The sequence below is a fragment of the Pipistrellus hanaki genome (genome assembly GCF_964339955.1).
Source record: "Pipistrellus hanaki genome assembly, chromosome: 16".
NCBI lineage: Eukaryota > Metazoa > Chordata > Mammalia > Chiroptera > Vespertilionidae > Pipistrellus > Pipistrellus hanaki.
The window spans coordinates 17,273,402-17,292,039 of NC_140518.1; the positions used below are offsets into that span (position 1 = coordinate 17,273,402).

General features: G+C 46.0%; 1 protein-coding gene across 2 annotated transcripts in view; it reads left to right on the forward strand.

Annotated features, from left to right (window-relative positions):
* Nucleotides 1-6,434: 6,434 nt before the first annotated feature.
* Nucleotides 6,435-18,638, forward strand: part of ERN1 (endoplasmic reticulum to nucleus signaling 1) — a 66,170-nt gene continuing 53,966 nt past the window's right edge. The window contains exon 1 of one of the 2 annotated variants that reach the window (XM_084864144.1): nucleotides 6,435-6,701. In XM_084864144.1, the coding sequence (XP_084720270.1) occupies nucleotides 6,636-6,701 (66 nt within the window). In that variant the 5' untranslated portion in view covers nucleotides 6,435-6,635. The remainder of the gene's footprint in view (nucleotides 6,702-18,638) is intronic. The other variant, XM_084864143.1, reaches the window with a different exon arrangement.

Below are 18,638 nucleotides of genomic sequence, written 5' to 3' on the forward strand. Positions count from 1 at the left end.
AGGCCACCTGGAATTGTTCTAATCAGCTCCAGCTGAGGTCCCAGCTGCCAGACATCTGGTTGAGCCATCTTGAATGTTCCAGCCCAGGCAAGCCCCTGAGTGACCTCAGCTGATCACCTGGAACAGAAGAATCTCCCAGCTGAGTCCAGTTATTCTCATCATTGACATTTCTATCTCTGCCTCTCCCTTCTCTGAAATCAATAAAAAAATATTTTTTTTTTCAAAAGAGAGGGGGGTCTTGGGTTCAATTCCAGTCCAATGCCATACCTTCATTGCAGGCTCCTCCACGGCCCGGACCCTGGTCGGGTGTGCAGGAGGCTACCAATCGAAGTATTTCTCACGCATCAATGTTTCTATCTGTTTTTCCCTCTCTCCTACTCTCTTTAAAAAAAAAATCAATGGGAAAATATCCTCAGGTGAGGATTAACCACAAAAAAAAAAAAAAAGTGAAAGAGGAAAATAAGCTCTCCCTTTTGATGGGCAGAGCAGCCTGTGCAGAGGCAGAGGAAGGACTATCTGGGGCCATCATTGAGTGGCTTCCACCATAGAGTAATGTGATTGGGCCAGCCTGGCTGGATGCCCGCTAGGGGACAGACAGTAAGTCTGCCGACACCACTTAGCATATCCGCTCTTACAGAGCTGGCCCCAGTTCCTGTTGACTTGCTCCCTCTGTGGTCCCAGCAATGAGAACAGCCCCTTGAATGCGGTACAGGTCTGAGGAACTATTGTTCAAGTCCTTCTCAGTCTTCTTGTTTGTGTGACTGCACCAGTCAGATGCTTGCCATTCTGCCTTGGCAAGTTTTGCATCTGTCCTCTCTCCTCTCCTGCTCTAGAGATGAACTATCTCTTAACAGCCTCTCAAACGCCTGCCTCTTCCCATAACTCTTCCCTTGAAACACAACTTCAGTCCTGCTCACTCTGCTGCTATTGGAGAAAACCCAGCCTGACTACAGTGCCCCCGACCCACTGACCCATCCTGCCTGCCTCCCAGTCCCACCTCCCACTGCTCCTTTGTGTAGGTGCCAAGCACACGCTCCGTGATGAGTCAGCTTGGGCTCCCATGAAGCCACACAGTGCTCTCCTTTCCCCAGGCCCCTGGTCAGGTCTCCACTCCCCCTAGGATATCCGTTTCTCTCAAATCTGACTAAAGGCCCAGCACAGACACCACTTCTTCCATGAAGCCCTCTCTGCTTTACCCTTCTCACCCCCTTCCTTCCACCAGGCCCTGTCTTGAAAACACCACTGATGTATTTCTGAGTTTATTCCTGCCTTCACACACGTTTCACAGTCAGCCTATATGTTGGTTATTTCTGTGCATGTCCTATCACCTTTACCAACTTGCAAACTCTTGTGATGTTCCCTCGTGGTACCAATCCATGTACTCAGAAGCCCTTAGTGATATTCATTCAAAGAATGAATGAATGGCCTGACCGATGTGGCTCAGTGGTTCAGTGTCGACCTATGAACCAGGAGGTCAAAGTTCACTTCCCAGTTAGGGCACATGCCCAGGTTGTGGGCTCGATCCCCAGTGGAGGATATGCAGGAGGCAACTGATCAGTGATTCTCATTATTGACGTTTCTATTTCTCCCTCTCCCTTTCTCTCTGAAATCAATAAAAATATACATATTTTTAAAAAGAATGAATGAATGGTAATTAATGTAGAGGTCAAAGATGAAGTCATTTCCAAAGATGAGCTGGTGAAATTATAGCTAAAGTTCCTTTCTGCTCTAAAATTTGATTACGGCTATGAATGGACTCTCCTAAGGAAAAGGGGATATACTGTAGGATATACATATCAAGCCTTGAGAAACACAGTCTGGAAGGAGGAAAATGAGACAGGAAATGGTAATACTCAAAGTGGAAAAGTTCAAGAAAAGGGAACTGGTCACATAACCTGAAATAAGATCAAGCATGGCCACGGGGATTTTATAAGGGAAGAATGTTTATGAGCTGCTTAAGAGATGTTTCCAGAGGGTTCTGAGGAAATATGCCAGACTCCGGGGGTTAGGAGGCACTGGCCAGTGAGGAAGTGGCACTCTGAGGGCCCTGTGACTATATCGGTGCTGCATTGGGCCTTTGAGAATATTAACATTGGCAACACTGTGGACACCATGGTGACAGCCGCACTTGGCACAAATGGGTGTGAAGCAGAACAGCTCAGAGGCAATCGAACAATACTCAGGATTGGGCTGAACTACCCACAGGGCAGAAACCCGGGTGTCTGCTGTATTTCCTACATTCTTTTGCACAACCCTCAGATAAGATCGGGAGGAGACTTACTGTCATTTCAGGCAATGCTCTTTGTCACCACGTATTTGTATAAACTGCTGGCTGTCATTCCAAGGACACACACACCAGTCTGGGCTCCTGCCTCGCTACACTTAAAGGTCACATAACGTTACCTTGTCATAATGTTGTGCGAGGGGCAGGAGTAATAACCAGCTAACGGTGGGACACGCTCTAGCATCTGGGCAGCCTAGACAAGCTCTGAAGGCATGTGGGTAGCTGGGTTCTAATCCAGGCTGTGCATTACCCTCTTAGTTATTAACCTTTTCATATTTTATCGTGGCATCTGGGAAAATGGGGCTAGTCACACCCATCTCAGAACTGCTGTCCAGATAACGTGAGATGACCCCGTAAACGTGAGATGGATTTCTGCACGTTTCCAAACAATCGAGAACAGCCAATAAATATTAACTGCGATAATAAGAAACACTCCCTTCCGTGATTCAAGAAAGGGTCTCGTGGGTTCGGTTCTATGGCAAAGAGAAGTTGTTTGGAATGAGTGTCACAATCCTTTCAGATCCAGTCATCCTGGAACAGGAAGAGTTCTGTTTGCTGAAGAACCAAACTGCTCCCAGTGACAGTGGCTTTTCTTCCATTTCCCTTAAGCACGAGGACACGAAGGAGAAAGTTAGCCTGCTACCATGCACTCTGTTTCATCGTTTCATTTCTCCCGCGGCTACCCCACATGCACTGTAAGTTCAAGTCTGGAAGCCGGGGCAACAGCACTGGGATCACTAAAAATAAGCCAGAGCCAGTTTATTGTCATAAAGATTGTTCCTTTGAGACGTTACTGAAGCTTTCCACCATGACCTCCCGTTTGGATTTCACCAGCTTTTTCTTTCAAAGGAAGCTACCCTCTCACTAAATAGCTATCTGCAAAGCAACATCATAATCATTTTTAAAAAATATATTTTATTGATTTTTTTTTTACAGAGAGGAAGGGAGAGGAATAGAGGGTTAGAAACATCGATCAGCTGCCTCCTACACACTCCCCACTGGGGTTATGCCCACAACCAAGGTACATGCCCTTGACCGGAATCGAACCTGGGACCTTTCAGTCCATAGGCCGACGCTCTATCCACTGAGCCAAACCAGTTTCGGCCATAATCATTTTTAATGAAATTTTGAAGGGTTTTAAACAGAAGAGAGGCATCAACTCTTTTAAAGCGAGGTCATAATTTGTTCCACTAGAGGGCGACATTTGCTAAAATAAACAAAAGAGACTCCGCATAGGGATTGAAGAGTCTACTGGATCCCAGGATCTTGGCACCCTTAGCCACCTGCGGAAACTGGAAAACACAGCCTTTGGGCTCCACCCCGGAGATTCTGAATCAGTAGGGGAAGAGGGCATGAAAAGGTGTTGGAAGTCTGTTTTTGTAAAGCTCTCCAAATTTGGGAACAACTGTTTCAGAGAGAAATGAAAATAAGATTTTAACTAAATTTCTCCCACCATTCACATTCAGATATACTATTCAGGTCCTGCTGGTGTGTGTGTGTGTGTGTGTGTGTGTGTGTGTATGTGTATATATATATATATATATATATATATATATATATATATATATGTATATATATATATCACCTTGGTGCAAAAAGAGGGTTTATCTTTACAATAAGATCATGACCTTTGCCTGGTTTATTTTATTTATTTTAAATATATATTTTATTGATTTTTCACAGAGAGGAAGAGAGAGTGATAGAGAGTCAGAAACATTGATGGGAGAGAATCATCAATCAGTTTCCTCTTGCACACCCCCTACTGGGGATGTGCCCGCAACCAAGGTACATACCCTTGACCCGAATCGAACCCAGGACCCTTCAGTCCCCAGGCCGATGCTCTATCTACTGAGCCAAACCGGTTTCGGCTAGATCATGACCTTTGCCTGGCTTAGAGGTTGCTATTTAATTAGACTTCCAGGAAGGTATTCTATATGGGCAGATCTACTCCAAAGGCACCCTACAAAATATTTCCATCTATGATGGTATTTATCAGTAATGCCACTTTTTGTTTTATCATAAGTAAAAAGCTGTCTAAATGCCTGGCTGTGGAGCAAGATTATGGACAATGCTGCCATAAATAAAACCAAAGCTTATCCGTATGAGTTGCCAATCAGGTAAACTACATAAAACATACCAAGTGATTAAATGCAAGAACAACCTACTTGGTGCATAAGAAATTCTGAGAGCAGTGCAGTTAAGGCTTGGGGGTGTTAGGTCCAGCTGAGTTCAAGATTATATATACACCCACCTGACCCGGGCTCCTTGGGATGAATTTTTTTCTTCTTTATTGGATCGTTAAAACTGATTTATGAGTCAAATTGAGGTTAAGCATTCCCCTTTGTGTTTCATCCACTGGTGCTTACACGGTCACAGTGACATTTTGAATTGTCAAAGGCTGCCAGGGTTTCAGTACAGAAAGTTCCCCCATCCAGACTTCCTCTGTGTGAGAAAAAGCACCAGCGGAGAAGGGATGGGAAAGTGGTGTTTTTAGTCAAGCTTCTTTCTTAACTCAAGCATGTGGTCTTACAGATCCTGTTGTCAACTCGCCAGCCGGACTGGTAATCATCAGAGGGCTCCTCCCTGGGCACCTGGGCACAAGGCTCGGGAGTGATGCGGCCTCTGTTCTAACCCAGCTCCCCGCCAATCCCAGACCTCTCTGTTTGCATTTAGACATGTAGATAACACCTTTCTTTTTTTCTTTTTTCTTTTTTTAAAAATATATTTTATTGATTTTTTACAGAGAGGAGGAGAGAGGGATAGAGAGCTAGAAACATCGATGAGAGAGAAATATCAACCAGCTGCCTCCTGCACACCCCCTACTGTGGACGTGCCCGCAACCAATGTACATGCCCCTGACTGGAATCGAAACCGGGACCTTTCAGTCCGCAGACCAACGCTCTACCACTGAGCCAAACCGGTTTCGGCCAGATAACACTTTTCAAGATGTGTCTACTACTTTTGAAGTTGCCAAGATTCAATCTGCTCTGGACTCTCAGCACTGGTAGGGATTAGTCCCTTGATTGACCTCCGTGTAGGGGTTGTAAACAGGTAACTGTTTACAGGATGCTGGCTTGCTTCAAACATGTCTGTGTTTTAGTTAGGATCCATCCACAGTGCACACAGACCAGATCCCGGGCCAGGGCCCCACGACTTTGCTGATTTCTCCAGCATTGCTTACTCCTTTCCCAAAAAAATCCCGGAAAAACTTTGGGTTTTATTATGAGCAAGTTGGGAAAGATTAGAGAAGTTACTTTCCCTTTTTCTCCTAAGATCTATCAACGTCTTACTTCGACTCTTAGTTTACTCATTACAAACACTATGTCTTCTGTCTTCTCTTCCGAGTGGAGGGCAGCATGGGACTCAGTGACCAAACAGCTGCTGGGCTCTTTAAGCTAATAGCCCATCACCCTCAAACAGAACGTGTTTGGGACCTCACCACACCCACGGGCTCCAATGAGTTATGGGGACCCATGTCATCCCAAGCTTCAGGAGGTCACATACACACAGGCCATGTAAACACCATGACATCAGCAGCCTAAGTGATTTCCTTTTATTGCTTATACTTTTTGGCAAATGATGTGGCCATGGTTTATGCCAAAAGGAACGGATGCCTGTTGCACATGATTTGAGGGGGAATTCCTGAGGGGGAAAAGAAAAAGGAAGAAAGGCCTTCCGACCAGCTGAGTGGCAGCTGGAGGACCCCAGGGCTGTGGAGTCAGCGACATCCATCGGCGGCGCAGGCAGAAGCGCTGTATTTGCTGGCGTCCCGGCAGCCGCTGTCCCTCGCTCCGGAGGCCGCCGGGGGATCCATCGCGACGGGAAGACGAAGCCGGGGCTCTGGGCGGCCGGCACCGCCTGTCTCCTGGCCTTTCCCCGATCAAGTCTGACTCAAGGGGTCCCTCGGGGGATGGGGTGCGCCCGCGTGGCGGGGCTGCCGGCCTTCCCCCGCGCCGGATAAGCTCTCAGCCTCGACTGTCCGGCGCCCCGAAATGCAGACGCCTAGGCCTGGCCTGTCCTGTCCGGCAGTGCCAACCAGGGACCTGGACCTGCTGTGCTGACCTCGGCCCCGCCCACCCGCGAGCCTGGTCCCGCCCCCACGATGGCCCCGCCCAGTCTCGGGCCCGCCCCCAGCCCGGGCCCGCCCCGACCGGAAGAAGCGCCGGCCCGGCGCTTAAAGAGTCGGGAATGGGGGTGCCGCCGCCGCCGCCGCCGCCTAGTCAGCTCTTCCTTCGCTGAAGACCAGCCGCCGCCGCGCTGTTGTCGCGGCGCCCCCGCCCCGTCCTCCGCCCTCCCGCACCGCCCCCCGGAGCCGGCTGGCTGGGCCGGGAGCCGGGACGGAGTCCTCGCCATGCCCGCCCGGCGGCGGCTGTTGCTGCTGCCGCTGCTGTGGGCGCTGCTGCTGCCCGGCTCCAGGGTGAGTGACCGGGAACCGCGGGACGGAGGGACCCTCGGAGCCCGCCGGACCCCGAGCTGGGAGCCCGGCGGCGGCGGCGGCGGCTCGAGGCCCCGTGCGCCCCGGCGGCGGCTCCAGACGCGCGCGTAGGAGGCAGCGGCGGGCGGGGAGCGGACGCCTCCCGGCCGGTCCGAGCGGCGGCCGCGGCCGGCCACGCCGAGGCGCACGCCGCCCCGAGGGCCTCGCGGCCGGCGCGGTGTCCCGGGCGGCGCTGCTCGGCGCGGCCTGGCGCGCAACTTGGTGTCGCCCCGGTGGCACCTCGGGGCTCCAGAAGGCCACCTGCCGGACCCTCCCCAAGAGTGGGCGCGGGCCCTGCCTGCCTGCGGCGGCCGCCGGGGAAGCGCGGAAAGGGCCCTGTGACCGAGGGGAGGGGAATGTCTTGGCGTTTGTCATCCCGGTTGGAACTTTTAATGTGCGAGAACTTTGGGGAGACGCATGCCGTTGGCAGAGGGAGCTTTTCCACCCGGGAGCTCGGTCCTGCTTACCTGTCTCGCAGGCTCCTTGGTCTGGGGAGGCGGGAGGCTGCCTCTGGGCACCGGGATTTCGTTACGCAGGTTAAGCGGTGGGCATGGGGCTCGCTTTTAAGACCCCATATGGGACAGCGGTGAAGCCGCTTCAGAACTTTAAGTAAGACTGTCACCTCCTGTGAGAATACTGTGGGGCTGTCCGATTCCTCTTCTCATCTTTTATGGGGGGGACAAGTGCCTGGTTGACATTTATTTAATTACTTAGGACCTGTTACTCTGGCTGTGGATGTGGGCACCACGGCTGGGAGGACATTTTGTGGACACACTTATTTTTTTCTCTTCTGATCGGAAGAACCTAGCGAGTGGTTTTTTGTTTTTGTTTTTTTTTTTTAAAAAAAACATATTGTTCAGGATGTGGGTATGGTACATTGGTGCAGGATCTGATTAATGACCTCCACTGTGTACTCTTTAACTTGGGTATCATGTATCAGGTGTCCAGGTGGAAAATTGACATATGTGTACCTGAGTGCCACAGCGGGAACTCATTGGAGATTATGCATTTTGGGTAAATAATACCCCATGCTCTGAGAGTAACAAGGATTTGGAAACAGCTGTAATAATACGGTATAAGGTTACTTTTTCACGCTCGGGTTTTGGTTTTTGAAAGGGAGATTTGTGCACGCTTCACGTTAGAACTCGTGTAATTTAAGTTTTTCTTCTAATTTAAAAAAGATCCACTTTCACAACTAGGTTCAGGTTTTGAACTTCAGCACTCTATCTTGGATTGGTTAACTGCTGGTTGGCGTATGTTCACAGATAAGAGAATGACCATACGTATGGCATGGAAACTGATCATTTCGAATAATGAAGTCCAAAGTGTGTATGGTTTTCTTTGCCACATATTTCCATGCTGTTCTTTCATTGGAGTCTAGTGTTGTAGTTATTGAATAATCTAGGTTTAAACAGCCCCAAATAACTATTTAGCGTTAGTTGGAAATACAGTTTAATTTCATGTAAATATTTGCAAATTGTATTTAGCAATCCAGACTTCTCAAAGTTCCTGGTAAAATATTCCAGACCCTTCATGAGAGGTTATGTTTTAGGGTCGTTACGTTTTTAGGTGAAAGGTCAGAATTTCACTCCCAGCATTATTTGCCAGTAAAAATTTCTATTCCCAAATCTAGTGAGAATTCTTACTTGAAAATTCTAAACGAAACCCATTGCAAAGTGGGCAGTTAAAACCAGGCAGCAGTGATGTTGTGTAGAATGCACTGACTGTAAAATTAGACAAGCCTCAGGCAAGTTATTTTACTTCTTAGAGACTCTTTGCTGTGTTTGCAGCGGGGACAGCTAACATACTAACATGCCTGCAGGCACCTTGCACTTCATAGATGATAAATGTACTCTCCTCACCCCTCGAATCCCCCAACACAGGTGCTTTTTACTCTCCGTCATTTAAAAAAATATATATATATATTATGTGTCTGCAAGGAGCATTTTTGAATGCTGTTTCTTTTTGATTGATGGCATAACTAGAGCATTGGAGGCAATACTGTGATTTTTCTTTCATTTTGTGTCCGATTGAGCCAGACATTGACTCATCATGGGCTGCACCTCTAGGCTTTCAGATCAAAATGCAATAGCATCAGTGTTATTAAGGCTTTGAGACTGTTAACCAAGGGAATTTTCCCCTCCTTCCTACACCTGGATCTTGAACCTTATGTGGGTTTGTGTTACATCATCGCTGTCCTGTAGTTCTCATTTTCCCGTGTTGAGGTGCCCCTCCTCTTAAGTACCGAAGAGATCTGTAGCGTTTGTGGCAAAATACATTCTTCTGTTATAACATACTAGAGGCCCAGTGCTGAAATTCGTGCACTGGTAGGGTTTCTGGTGGCTGCCCGGGCCTCCCTCCCTTCCCCCAGCTGGCCCTGCCCCCTGGTAGAACTCAGGGACAAACTCCCAGGCAAGGGGACAATTTGCATATTACGCTTTTATTATATAGGATAGCATTCTTTTATTCAGTGTTTTGACTATTTTTAAATAATTTTTCCAGTTACTGTGATGTACAATGTTATATTAGTTTCAGGTGTACAACATAATGATTAAAACCAGTGTTTTGGTTATAGAGCGGAATAAAAAACGCCACCGAGAACTGAGGGCCAGGAACGTACAGAAACACACTGGGAATATCATCTGAGACAGGAGTCTTAATGCAGAATGTCCTCACTTACCGTGCATCCTGATGGTTATCACCTGCGTGAATTATCCTCATAGGAGATAGCACGTATTCTGAGGCCAGGAGGAGAATGTTTCATGAAGCTCATGTCATTAGGGCTGCTAATCATGAGATGAGACTGTAGTTGTGCGTGTGTGTGTATGTGTTTCATTAGCTTGCCTGCCCACTGGGCTTTCCACAGTAGCACAGCTTCTCAGAGCAAGGAGAAGTGTGTGAGAAGTCTTCTTGAGAGAGTTCGGCAGTAGACCATATTCCAGAATGGAGGACAGTGGGTTCACGTCCAGACGGAGCAGCACCACCTGCGTGGGCCTGGGGGATGGCTGTTTGCCTGCCTCAGATTCTGACTCCGTTTTTCAGGTAGAAGAATCATTGGAAACCTCTTTGGGCATCCAAAGTAATCTTTTGGTTCAGCATTGTGTGTGTGTTATAATGATCAAATGTTCTCCTCAAAGAGGTGATATAGGGGAGAAAAACCTAATGTGTCAAATGGATTCCATTTTTATTATGCACACATAACTTGGGGCCTGTAACCTAGCAATATGATTAGAGCGTGATGCTGGCTTACACAATGGTGAATCACAGTCCATGAATAAGAAACATGCGGGTTGAATATATTTCCCAGAGGCTGGCCCTCCCCATCTTTATCTTTGCTATATTCTATGTTTGGTAACCTGCCACAGAGCAGCACATTCTCAGAGATATTTAAAAAAGACTAGATATGGATTGGGAAAGTAGAACTTAAAAAACTAATCATAAGCTCCTAGCTTGCATTTCTTTTTAAAGATTTAAGTTACATCTGGACAGTCTAAATCACTTTTGATTATCTTGCCATCTTTGTTCCATGTGTAAAAATATGTGTTTATATGTTTGTTTGATTTCCCTCCCTCGCTCCCACAGAATGTTCCCCATACCCTGTTAGGAAATGTTCTGAGTGCGTTTGTCACTTTTAGTAGCACTTTAGTAAACCATCATTCAGGACAAAATATTTGAGCTCTCTGTGCTCAGCCCTGGTGTGGGGACCAGGGTTGACGTGGTAGTAAGCCTTGCTTTTCCTAGTGACCATTCTGCTGAGGTCATATGGATTGTTTGCAGTTTCCACTGTTATAAGGAAAGGTGTATTTCCCTTTTTTTCAAATCTTTTATGTGTTTAGTGCTTCCTGAATGATAACATGGGAACACTTCTATATGATAACATGGGAAGATTTTTTTTTAATCCCTCAAAATAGTCATATTCATTGTAGAAAAGTTAGAATGCATAGATAAGTCTAAATGGGGAGAAAAAAAAAACTTTCTACAATCTTACTACCCAAATATTACGTATTTCTATTAGTACTTTAACAGCTTTATTGAGATATGATTCACATATCATATAATTCACTTATTTAAAGTGTACAGTTCAATGGTGTACAGTTCACAGAATTGTGCAACCATGGTCACAATCAGTTTTTATTTTTCCCAAAGAAACTTCATACACATTAGCTGTCACTCCCCATTTCTCCCAGCCTCTGACAGGCAAATAATTAATTTTGTAAATGGAATCATATTCCATGTGGTCTTTTGTGACTGGCTTCTTTCACTTAGCATAATGTTTTCAGTTTCCATCCAGGTTGCAGTGTGCATCAGTGCTTCCGTTTGCTTTTATTGCTGTTAACACTGCATTATATTGTCACTCCACATTTTGTTAATCCATTCTTTAATTGATGAAATATTTGGGTTTCTCCTTTTTGGCTATTATAAATAATGCTCCTATGAACATTTGAATACAAATTTTTGAATGGCCATATATTTTTATTTTTGGGGGGGTATATATCTAGGAGTGGGATTTCTGGGTCCTATATATGGTAACTGTATGTTTAACTTTTTGGGAAACTGACTGTTTTCTAAAGCAACTGCGCTATTTTAATTCCCACCTGTAGTATAGGAGGGTTCCAGCGTCTCCACATTCTTACCAACGCTTGATCTGATCTGCCTTTTTTATTATAGTCATCTTAGTGGGTGTGAAGTGGTAATTCATTATGGTTTTGATTTGCATTTCCCTGGTGGCTAATTTACTAACACCTTGATATATATACTTCCAGATGTGTGTGTTTTTTCTGCGCAATATTTGCATAGTCAGTATTTTTCGTCTCCAAACTGGAACATATCACAGATCTTTCTTTCATTGTTAGAGTTTAATTCTGCAACATCATTCTCATAATACTTCTCTCTGTGTAATACTTCTGAATGGATATACCATAATTTGACCATTCAACTAGGTAGAATATTGAGGCTGTTTTTAATTTTCATTATTATAAAAAATGTGATAAACCTTTTTTCCTTTTTAAAAAATGTTTTTATTGATTTTAGTGAGATAGGAAGTGGGGGGAGAGAGAGAGAAACATCGAGGAGTGAGAAACATCAACATCCTTAGGCTGCCTCCTGCCCTGACCAGGAGTCAAACTAGTGACCTCCAGTGCACGCACGGGATAACGCTTACCCAACTGAGCACACTGGCCGGGTCTTGAACGCATCTTAAACTGCTTAATTACTCCTCGAGATAAATTCCTAGAACTGGAATTTGCTTATCAAACGTAATCTTTTACAGCTTCTTCCCCCAGCCTCCAAACTATTTTGGATATTTTAAAAAGTACAAAACTTGCCTTAAATTGGGTTTATAGTAGCCATTTTAAAGTAAGCTGTTTTCTTTCAGCAGCATGGATTTTAAGTCAAGTGGAAATGAAATATTTAGATTTTATTTTGCTTATATTTTGAGAATGCAGATAACTGTAGCAGTCTATTGATGACACTTTCTGTACCAAGGCCTACTGAGAAAATGCTTTGTTCTGATTTGTTCAGTAGATTGTTTGTAGGGCCCCTGGGTCTGCAGTGGTTTCAGATCAGCTTCGTAGCAGATGTGGCACCCGTGGGCACCCTCAGATACCTCAGGGTCATCGGCAAGTTTGGTTTTGAGGGTAGCCTGCCTCCTAGAGACAAGATTCTTCCTATAGTTGGTTGTGAGGCCGTTTACAATTTTGCTTCAAGACTATTGGTAAATCAAGAATTGACGCATTGGTTGTGACTTGCAGCTGCTTTTCCTGGGAAGATTGAAATGCCACTTGACAATACCATCATGCCTTTGGTGTTTCTTTGTTTTGTTTTGTTTTCCCACAAACATACCTAAACTTACTCGTCCAAAGCAGTGTTTCCCAAACTTCTCTCATGATGAGAATCACCTGGTGCAGTTGTTAAAATACAGATTCCTGAATCCCAACTAAGAAGTGCTAAACTAGAACTTTTGGGAGCATATAGGTAAAATTGCATACTTAACTAGTGCTCTTAGTGCTCATTTTTTGTTTCCTGGTCTGTCTTAGAGCACTAGTTAAGTATACAATTTTACCTATATGTTCCCAAAAACTCTAGTTTAGCACTTCTTAGTTGGGATTCAGGAATCTGTATTTTAACAACTCCACCAGGTGATTCTCATCATGAGAGAAGTTTGGGAAACACTGGTCCAAAGGAACGTTGCCTCTTTCAAAATAATCACCCTTCAGAGTCAGTGTTCGTGTCCTATAAGTTAGTCTTTTTACAATTGTTTTACTTTTCAGTAGTTCATGTAATAATGTAGTTAATCAGTTTAATAATTCAACTTAAAACACATAGGGAGCCCTAAAAGAGCAAATATTTACTCTTAAGCCAATTATCCTTACACAACTTAAAACATTTCCCAATTCCTTCCGATCTGTGCTTGAATATAACTTTCATGTGCTTCACACTGAAGTTTTGGTGAAAACTATTAGTCAGCTTGATTGCACAATTTACTGAAGACACTTGGATATGATTGTTGGTTGTTTTTAAAAACCAACTAAAGACTTTACACAATATAGGGCTCTCACAGGTATATTCTTTGAAAGGAATTTCCAGAAATATTTGGGAGCAACAGGAGCATAGATGCATAAAGGTATCAATGCTTCCCAAGGTAACTAGAATCAGAGTATATTAGCCAGTTGGAAGGGATCTCACTGGTCTAATGCAGTGAGCCTCAGAGTTTCCCCCCACCCCACCCCCACCCCCACACAAGGAACAGGATGCCTGTCAGTAACAGGGGGAGCCCATTAGAACCTTTGAGGGTGGGAGGATGGTGTTTGCGGCAGGTACCACCCTCTCTCAGGCATCATCTTCCCTCCCTAAGTTGAAAAATCACTGCCCTGCTCTGTTCCCCAGAGCAGACAGATGAGAAAGCTGAGGCCAGAGAGGGTCATGCGATCTTGAGGTCATATTGAGCCTTGAACCTAATCTTCCTGCTTCTCTGAAGAGCAGTCCCTGCAGTGCTTCTGTTCTGGTGTGTTTGTTAGGACAGATCAGTCCAGCTACACCAGGCACACCTTGAGGAGGTGACCCAGCCATGTGGCAATGAGAGAGGATCTAGAGGAGAGGATCTAGAGAAGGACCAAGGACCAGCAAGAGAAGGAAGATCTGAGCTTCAGGGAAATGCTCAGATAATGCTCTTGTTCCTCCCCCAAGCGTTGGAGCCTCTTACCCTTCGTTTCAGTAGGAAAGAGGCAACCTTGAGTCCGACACACTGCCTTCACTGAGACTCTCCAGCAAAACTGACTGTTCTAAACTCTGGAGCCAAACCCAGCAGCCATCATGGAAAGGAGATTAAGCCTAATTCACAGTTTAAGAGGTCTAATAATATCCAAGCAGGTGCACGTTCATCAGTAAGATCTCGCCCAGAAATGTTTCTGAAACAGCAAAACTGAAAGTTCATGTCTGAGAAGCCTTGAACCAAAGTCCGTCCTCCATAGTGCACTCCCCTTCCTCAGGGAATCCTGAGAATTCAGAACTCTAACCACCAGGCTGGGCTGGGTGTTTGCCTTTGCAGAGGCCCCTACCTCCCAGCAGTTCTGGCACCGGGGAGTAGGTCTGCGATGATGGGAGAGGGGCTGACACAGTGGACATTGGGCCACAATGGAGGGGCTCAGGTTATTTTAGGGGGGTCTCAGGAGAGTGTAATGAGGGAAGAGAGGAAGGGGCCAAGGAGGTGCCCTGGGATAGGGGCTGTCACACTCTTGCTGGTCTGTCCTGGAAGGCAGGGACCCTGCCTTGCTTACCTTTGCATCCTCTGTAGCACTTGGCATGGTGGGTCGGCCATACTCACTGTAGTGGGCACTCAGCAGATACTCAGGGAATGCCTTTGAGTCTTGTTAAGACCAATAAAGCAAGGAGCTGTTTATCATCAGGCAGGTGGGTTGTGGGTGTTTTGGAGGGCAGGGAGATGTTGCTCTAGTTGTAATCTGTCTTGTTGAATGGGCTGTCATCGGTAGTGTTCCTTTCTACATAACGAGAGGGGCTTCCAGGGCATGACCCATAGTGTGTGGTGCCCTCTCCATGGGCTCCTCATATCAGTAATAGGTTAATTTTAACATTGCCACGCCCAGGAGATAAATGGGTTGTGATTATTCCAAGTCACTTTCATTTTTTTCTCAGCATGATGTTTCATATTAAAGAATGAACTCCTGATCGAGGGTTGTCGTCCTATGTATTAAACATGATTTCCGTAGTTAGTAGACTAATTTATAATTATAATTCAAAGCCAACCCTTTCTCCGGTGGATTATTTCTCTCTCCCCCCCTCCCCCCACCCCCCGTTTCCAGGAGGGGAATAATTGTTTGTCTAGGCTGCAGGAGTGTTTGTCATGGAAACTGAACTTTTTCATACATTTTCTGAACAAACAGTGTCGTCAGATCTTTATATAATAGAACCTGATGTTGCCATTGATCTACAGTTATCAGAGGAGTTTGTTGCCCAAACTAAATCAGACATCTTTTCTCTTAAAGCCAGTGGCCCGTGACTCCTGAGGGGCCTCTAGGAACGAGAGAAACACCTGCCGGAGGGCCACAGCTGCAGCCAGGAATGTGTGGCTCGAGGCAGTGCTTCTCAGCCCCGGCTGAGTCAGTCACCTGGGAGCTTTTTAAAAACCCTGTGCTGAGGCCCCACCCCGGGTGAATGAAATCAGGATCTGTAGGCATGGAGGCTGACATCTTGTCTTTAAAAAGCATTTTTGTAAGCCCCAGGTGACTAATGTGCAGCCAGATTGGGGCCATTAAGTAATTCCTGTACCTTAATCCTGGACAGAGCAGATGTGTCTACCTATGGCCTCCCAAAGTGTGGTACGCGCACCCCCAGGGGTACGGGAAGAGTTTGGTGGGGGTACATGTTGCACCAGAGTTTGGTGGGGATATGCACTGCACCGTGCTTAGCTGCACCTAATTCTACGTTCTCATGAGTATGAGGGGTATTCAGCGTTACGAAAATTATAGAAGGGGTACACATATGTCAAAAGTTTGGGAAACACTGTTCTAGAGAATTGGCATCAATACATTCTGCTGGTTAGCAGCAGAACTAGAACTAGAGAACCTAGCATTATAGTACAATACTGCCCAACTCTTAAAGAGCAAGTAATTCCAGGCTGGTTGGTATTCCAGTTGCTTAAAAAAAAAAAAAAAAATCAGCTTTGCCCTGGCCGGGTGGCTTAGTTGGTTGGAGTGTCATCCTGTAAACTCCAAGGGGGAGGATTAAAAAAAAAAATCAGCTTTAACTAATTGGCCTTACATTCAGATACACTTAGTTATTGAATTACACAATGTTTAGAACTATTTAAATTGACACTTAGCCTACTTATTGCTCCCTTCTCCATCCATATGAAGATGCCTAAGAAATCAAAACTGTTACTTTCCAGGTCCCTTTGCAGCACCCTTGCAGCTGAAATGAATCTCTGAGTTTAAGAGAGCCTTCTGCAGGCAGGGTGATGTAGCCTGGGTGGTGTGGGTGTGGAAGAAATTTGTGGGAGGAGTGAGTCCCGATAGTTAAGGTTCAAGAATGAAGCATATAAACAAAAAAGAGCTTCCTTATCAGGGTGAGAAGAGTGTGCTGGAAGCACCTTGTAGGAGGGGACAGTTTGTGGGACTCACCTTCCCCTTTTCTTTTTTTTCCTTTTTAAATATATTTTATTGATTTTTGTACAGAGAGGAAGAGGAAGGGAGAGAGAGAGTTAGAAACATTAATGAGAGAGAGTCATCGATCAGCTGCCTCTTGCACACCCCCTCCTGGGGATGTGCCCGCAACCAAGGTACATGCCCTTGACCGGAATCGAACCCGGGGCCCTTCAGTCCCCAAGCCGACGCTCTATCCATTGAGCCAAACCGGTCCCGGCCACCTTCCCCTTTTCTGAGAGAACTGGGTACCTGTGTCTCTCAGCCTCACCGCCAAAGGCCTGTGCAGTAGGTGCCAGTCGAACAGCCTGACGGGACAGCAAGGGGCAGGACGTGGCCGGCCAGTTATCTCCGCGACCTCTGTTGTTACTTAAAGAGCATCAGATAGTTCCCTCCCTGGTGGAAGGAAGGCTTTATAAGATCGCCGGATAACTCCAAATACTGCGTGAAAGATGGAAAGCCAGTTTCGGGGAATCGCTGACCTCTGAACAATCTAGTGGCCTTATCCTCTAGTTCTGTTAGGGTACATTTCCTGCTTGCGGTGGTCTTGTTTTACAGAGAAGAAAACGGTTTCCTTTACACATAAGAGATTAAGAACCAGTTTATCTGTAGTTTTGCTCTTCAACTGACTGGGAACCAAACCACAGTTGCTTCTAAAACCAACCCGAAGACATCTTGATCTGATGGCTCCGTATTTGGAAATCTCTGGGGCTCTCGGAACAGGAGTAAAGTTCAGTCACTTATCTGATTTGTGGTTTGGATAATAGAGATCTCCCTCTCCGTTTAGGAGATGGTTGGTTTTATAGCCCACACCATGTGTCCTTGGGAGTAACCTATCTGTCTCCTCCCACATATTATTGGGTGATTTCTGTGGTATTTCTTTTCCCCACCCTGAACCTTAAGGTGAATCAGATTATTACTAATTGCCAATGTTGCAATAATTTGAGATAAATGGAGACACCGAGGTGTTGAAAGACCAGGCAGGATTGGGAATGACTGTGTTCAAAGGCATCAGGACTTCTAATTCTCTCAAATTCTCAGGTGGGTTTTGGCATGTTTTGATCAGTTAGGGGGAGAAGAATCTACAGCAAAGCCTGAGGAGAGATGAGGGCCTGGTAAAACATGGCTCATCACACTTCTGAGCTCCCAACCCAGTGTTCTTCCACCATAGAATCAGGTCCTGATGGCAGGAGAAATTTAATGACTTGCTCAGAGCCCGAGCCAGAACATACACCCCTGTTCCCAGTCTCATCTTTCAGCTTCGTTCACCCAAAAATCACCTGCCAGGCTTGTGGGGATACCTGAGGAACTCTTGGTTGTTTAACTTGGAATTACGTGAACACAGGATAGGACAAGGATTGACAAGCAGCCTGAGCAGGGGAGTGTGGGCTCAGAATCATAGGGAATCGCCCTGGACAAGGCCTGGGCCAGGCCAGCCTTCGGGGGTCTGGTTATGGAACCTTGTGTTGTACAGTTTCTCTGCTAGATGGCTAACTCCTTGAAGGCAGGAGTGTTATAAGCCTTGGGGTTCCAGTACTTTAAAGCTAACAGGACCCTTCTTTCTGTGCATCAGTAGGTAAAAAGAGAGAGTCCAGTCCCATGAATGGGGTTGAAATAAGTGAATTAGCAAGTAAGTTGGAGATAGACGAGTCAGCCAACAGGAAGAAGTGTGAAACAGGGAGTGCCTAGAAGAGATTGATAACTTGTCAGCCTGCATGAGTAATGCGAGACCGTGATCCAACGACTTACTCTCACTGTGCGGTTACCCTTACTGTGGCAAGAGGAGCCTGGAATCGACTGCAGGTACTGGGAGATGGGGCACCCGGTGGATAAAAGGAAGGAGGAGGCATGTTCCACTCTCTGCGCTTCCAAATCCGTGCCTGGTGGCTGGTCAAAGTCCCTCGGAGGAGGGGTCTCAAAGCAAAAGATTTTGTGTTGGAATTTGTTTATTGGCCATACTTCATACAACAGGCTTACTACTATACTTTCCCATGTTATACTCAGCTGTAAATCAGCATCAGTCCAGCATTGGCATCACATAAAGCACCAGACAAGACTCACCGAGGGAGTGAACACGTGTGTCTTGTGTATCACATTCACCTTAGGGAACATTTGTTTCCTCCAGATTTGCTTTGCACAGATGTGTACAGCACCTCTTCCTTCTCTTTCTGGGAGCTGCATAGGTAACAAGACACGCAATGAGCACACACTTGGCTTCGGCCAG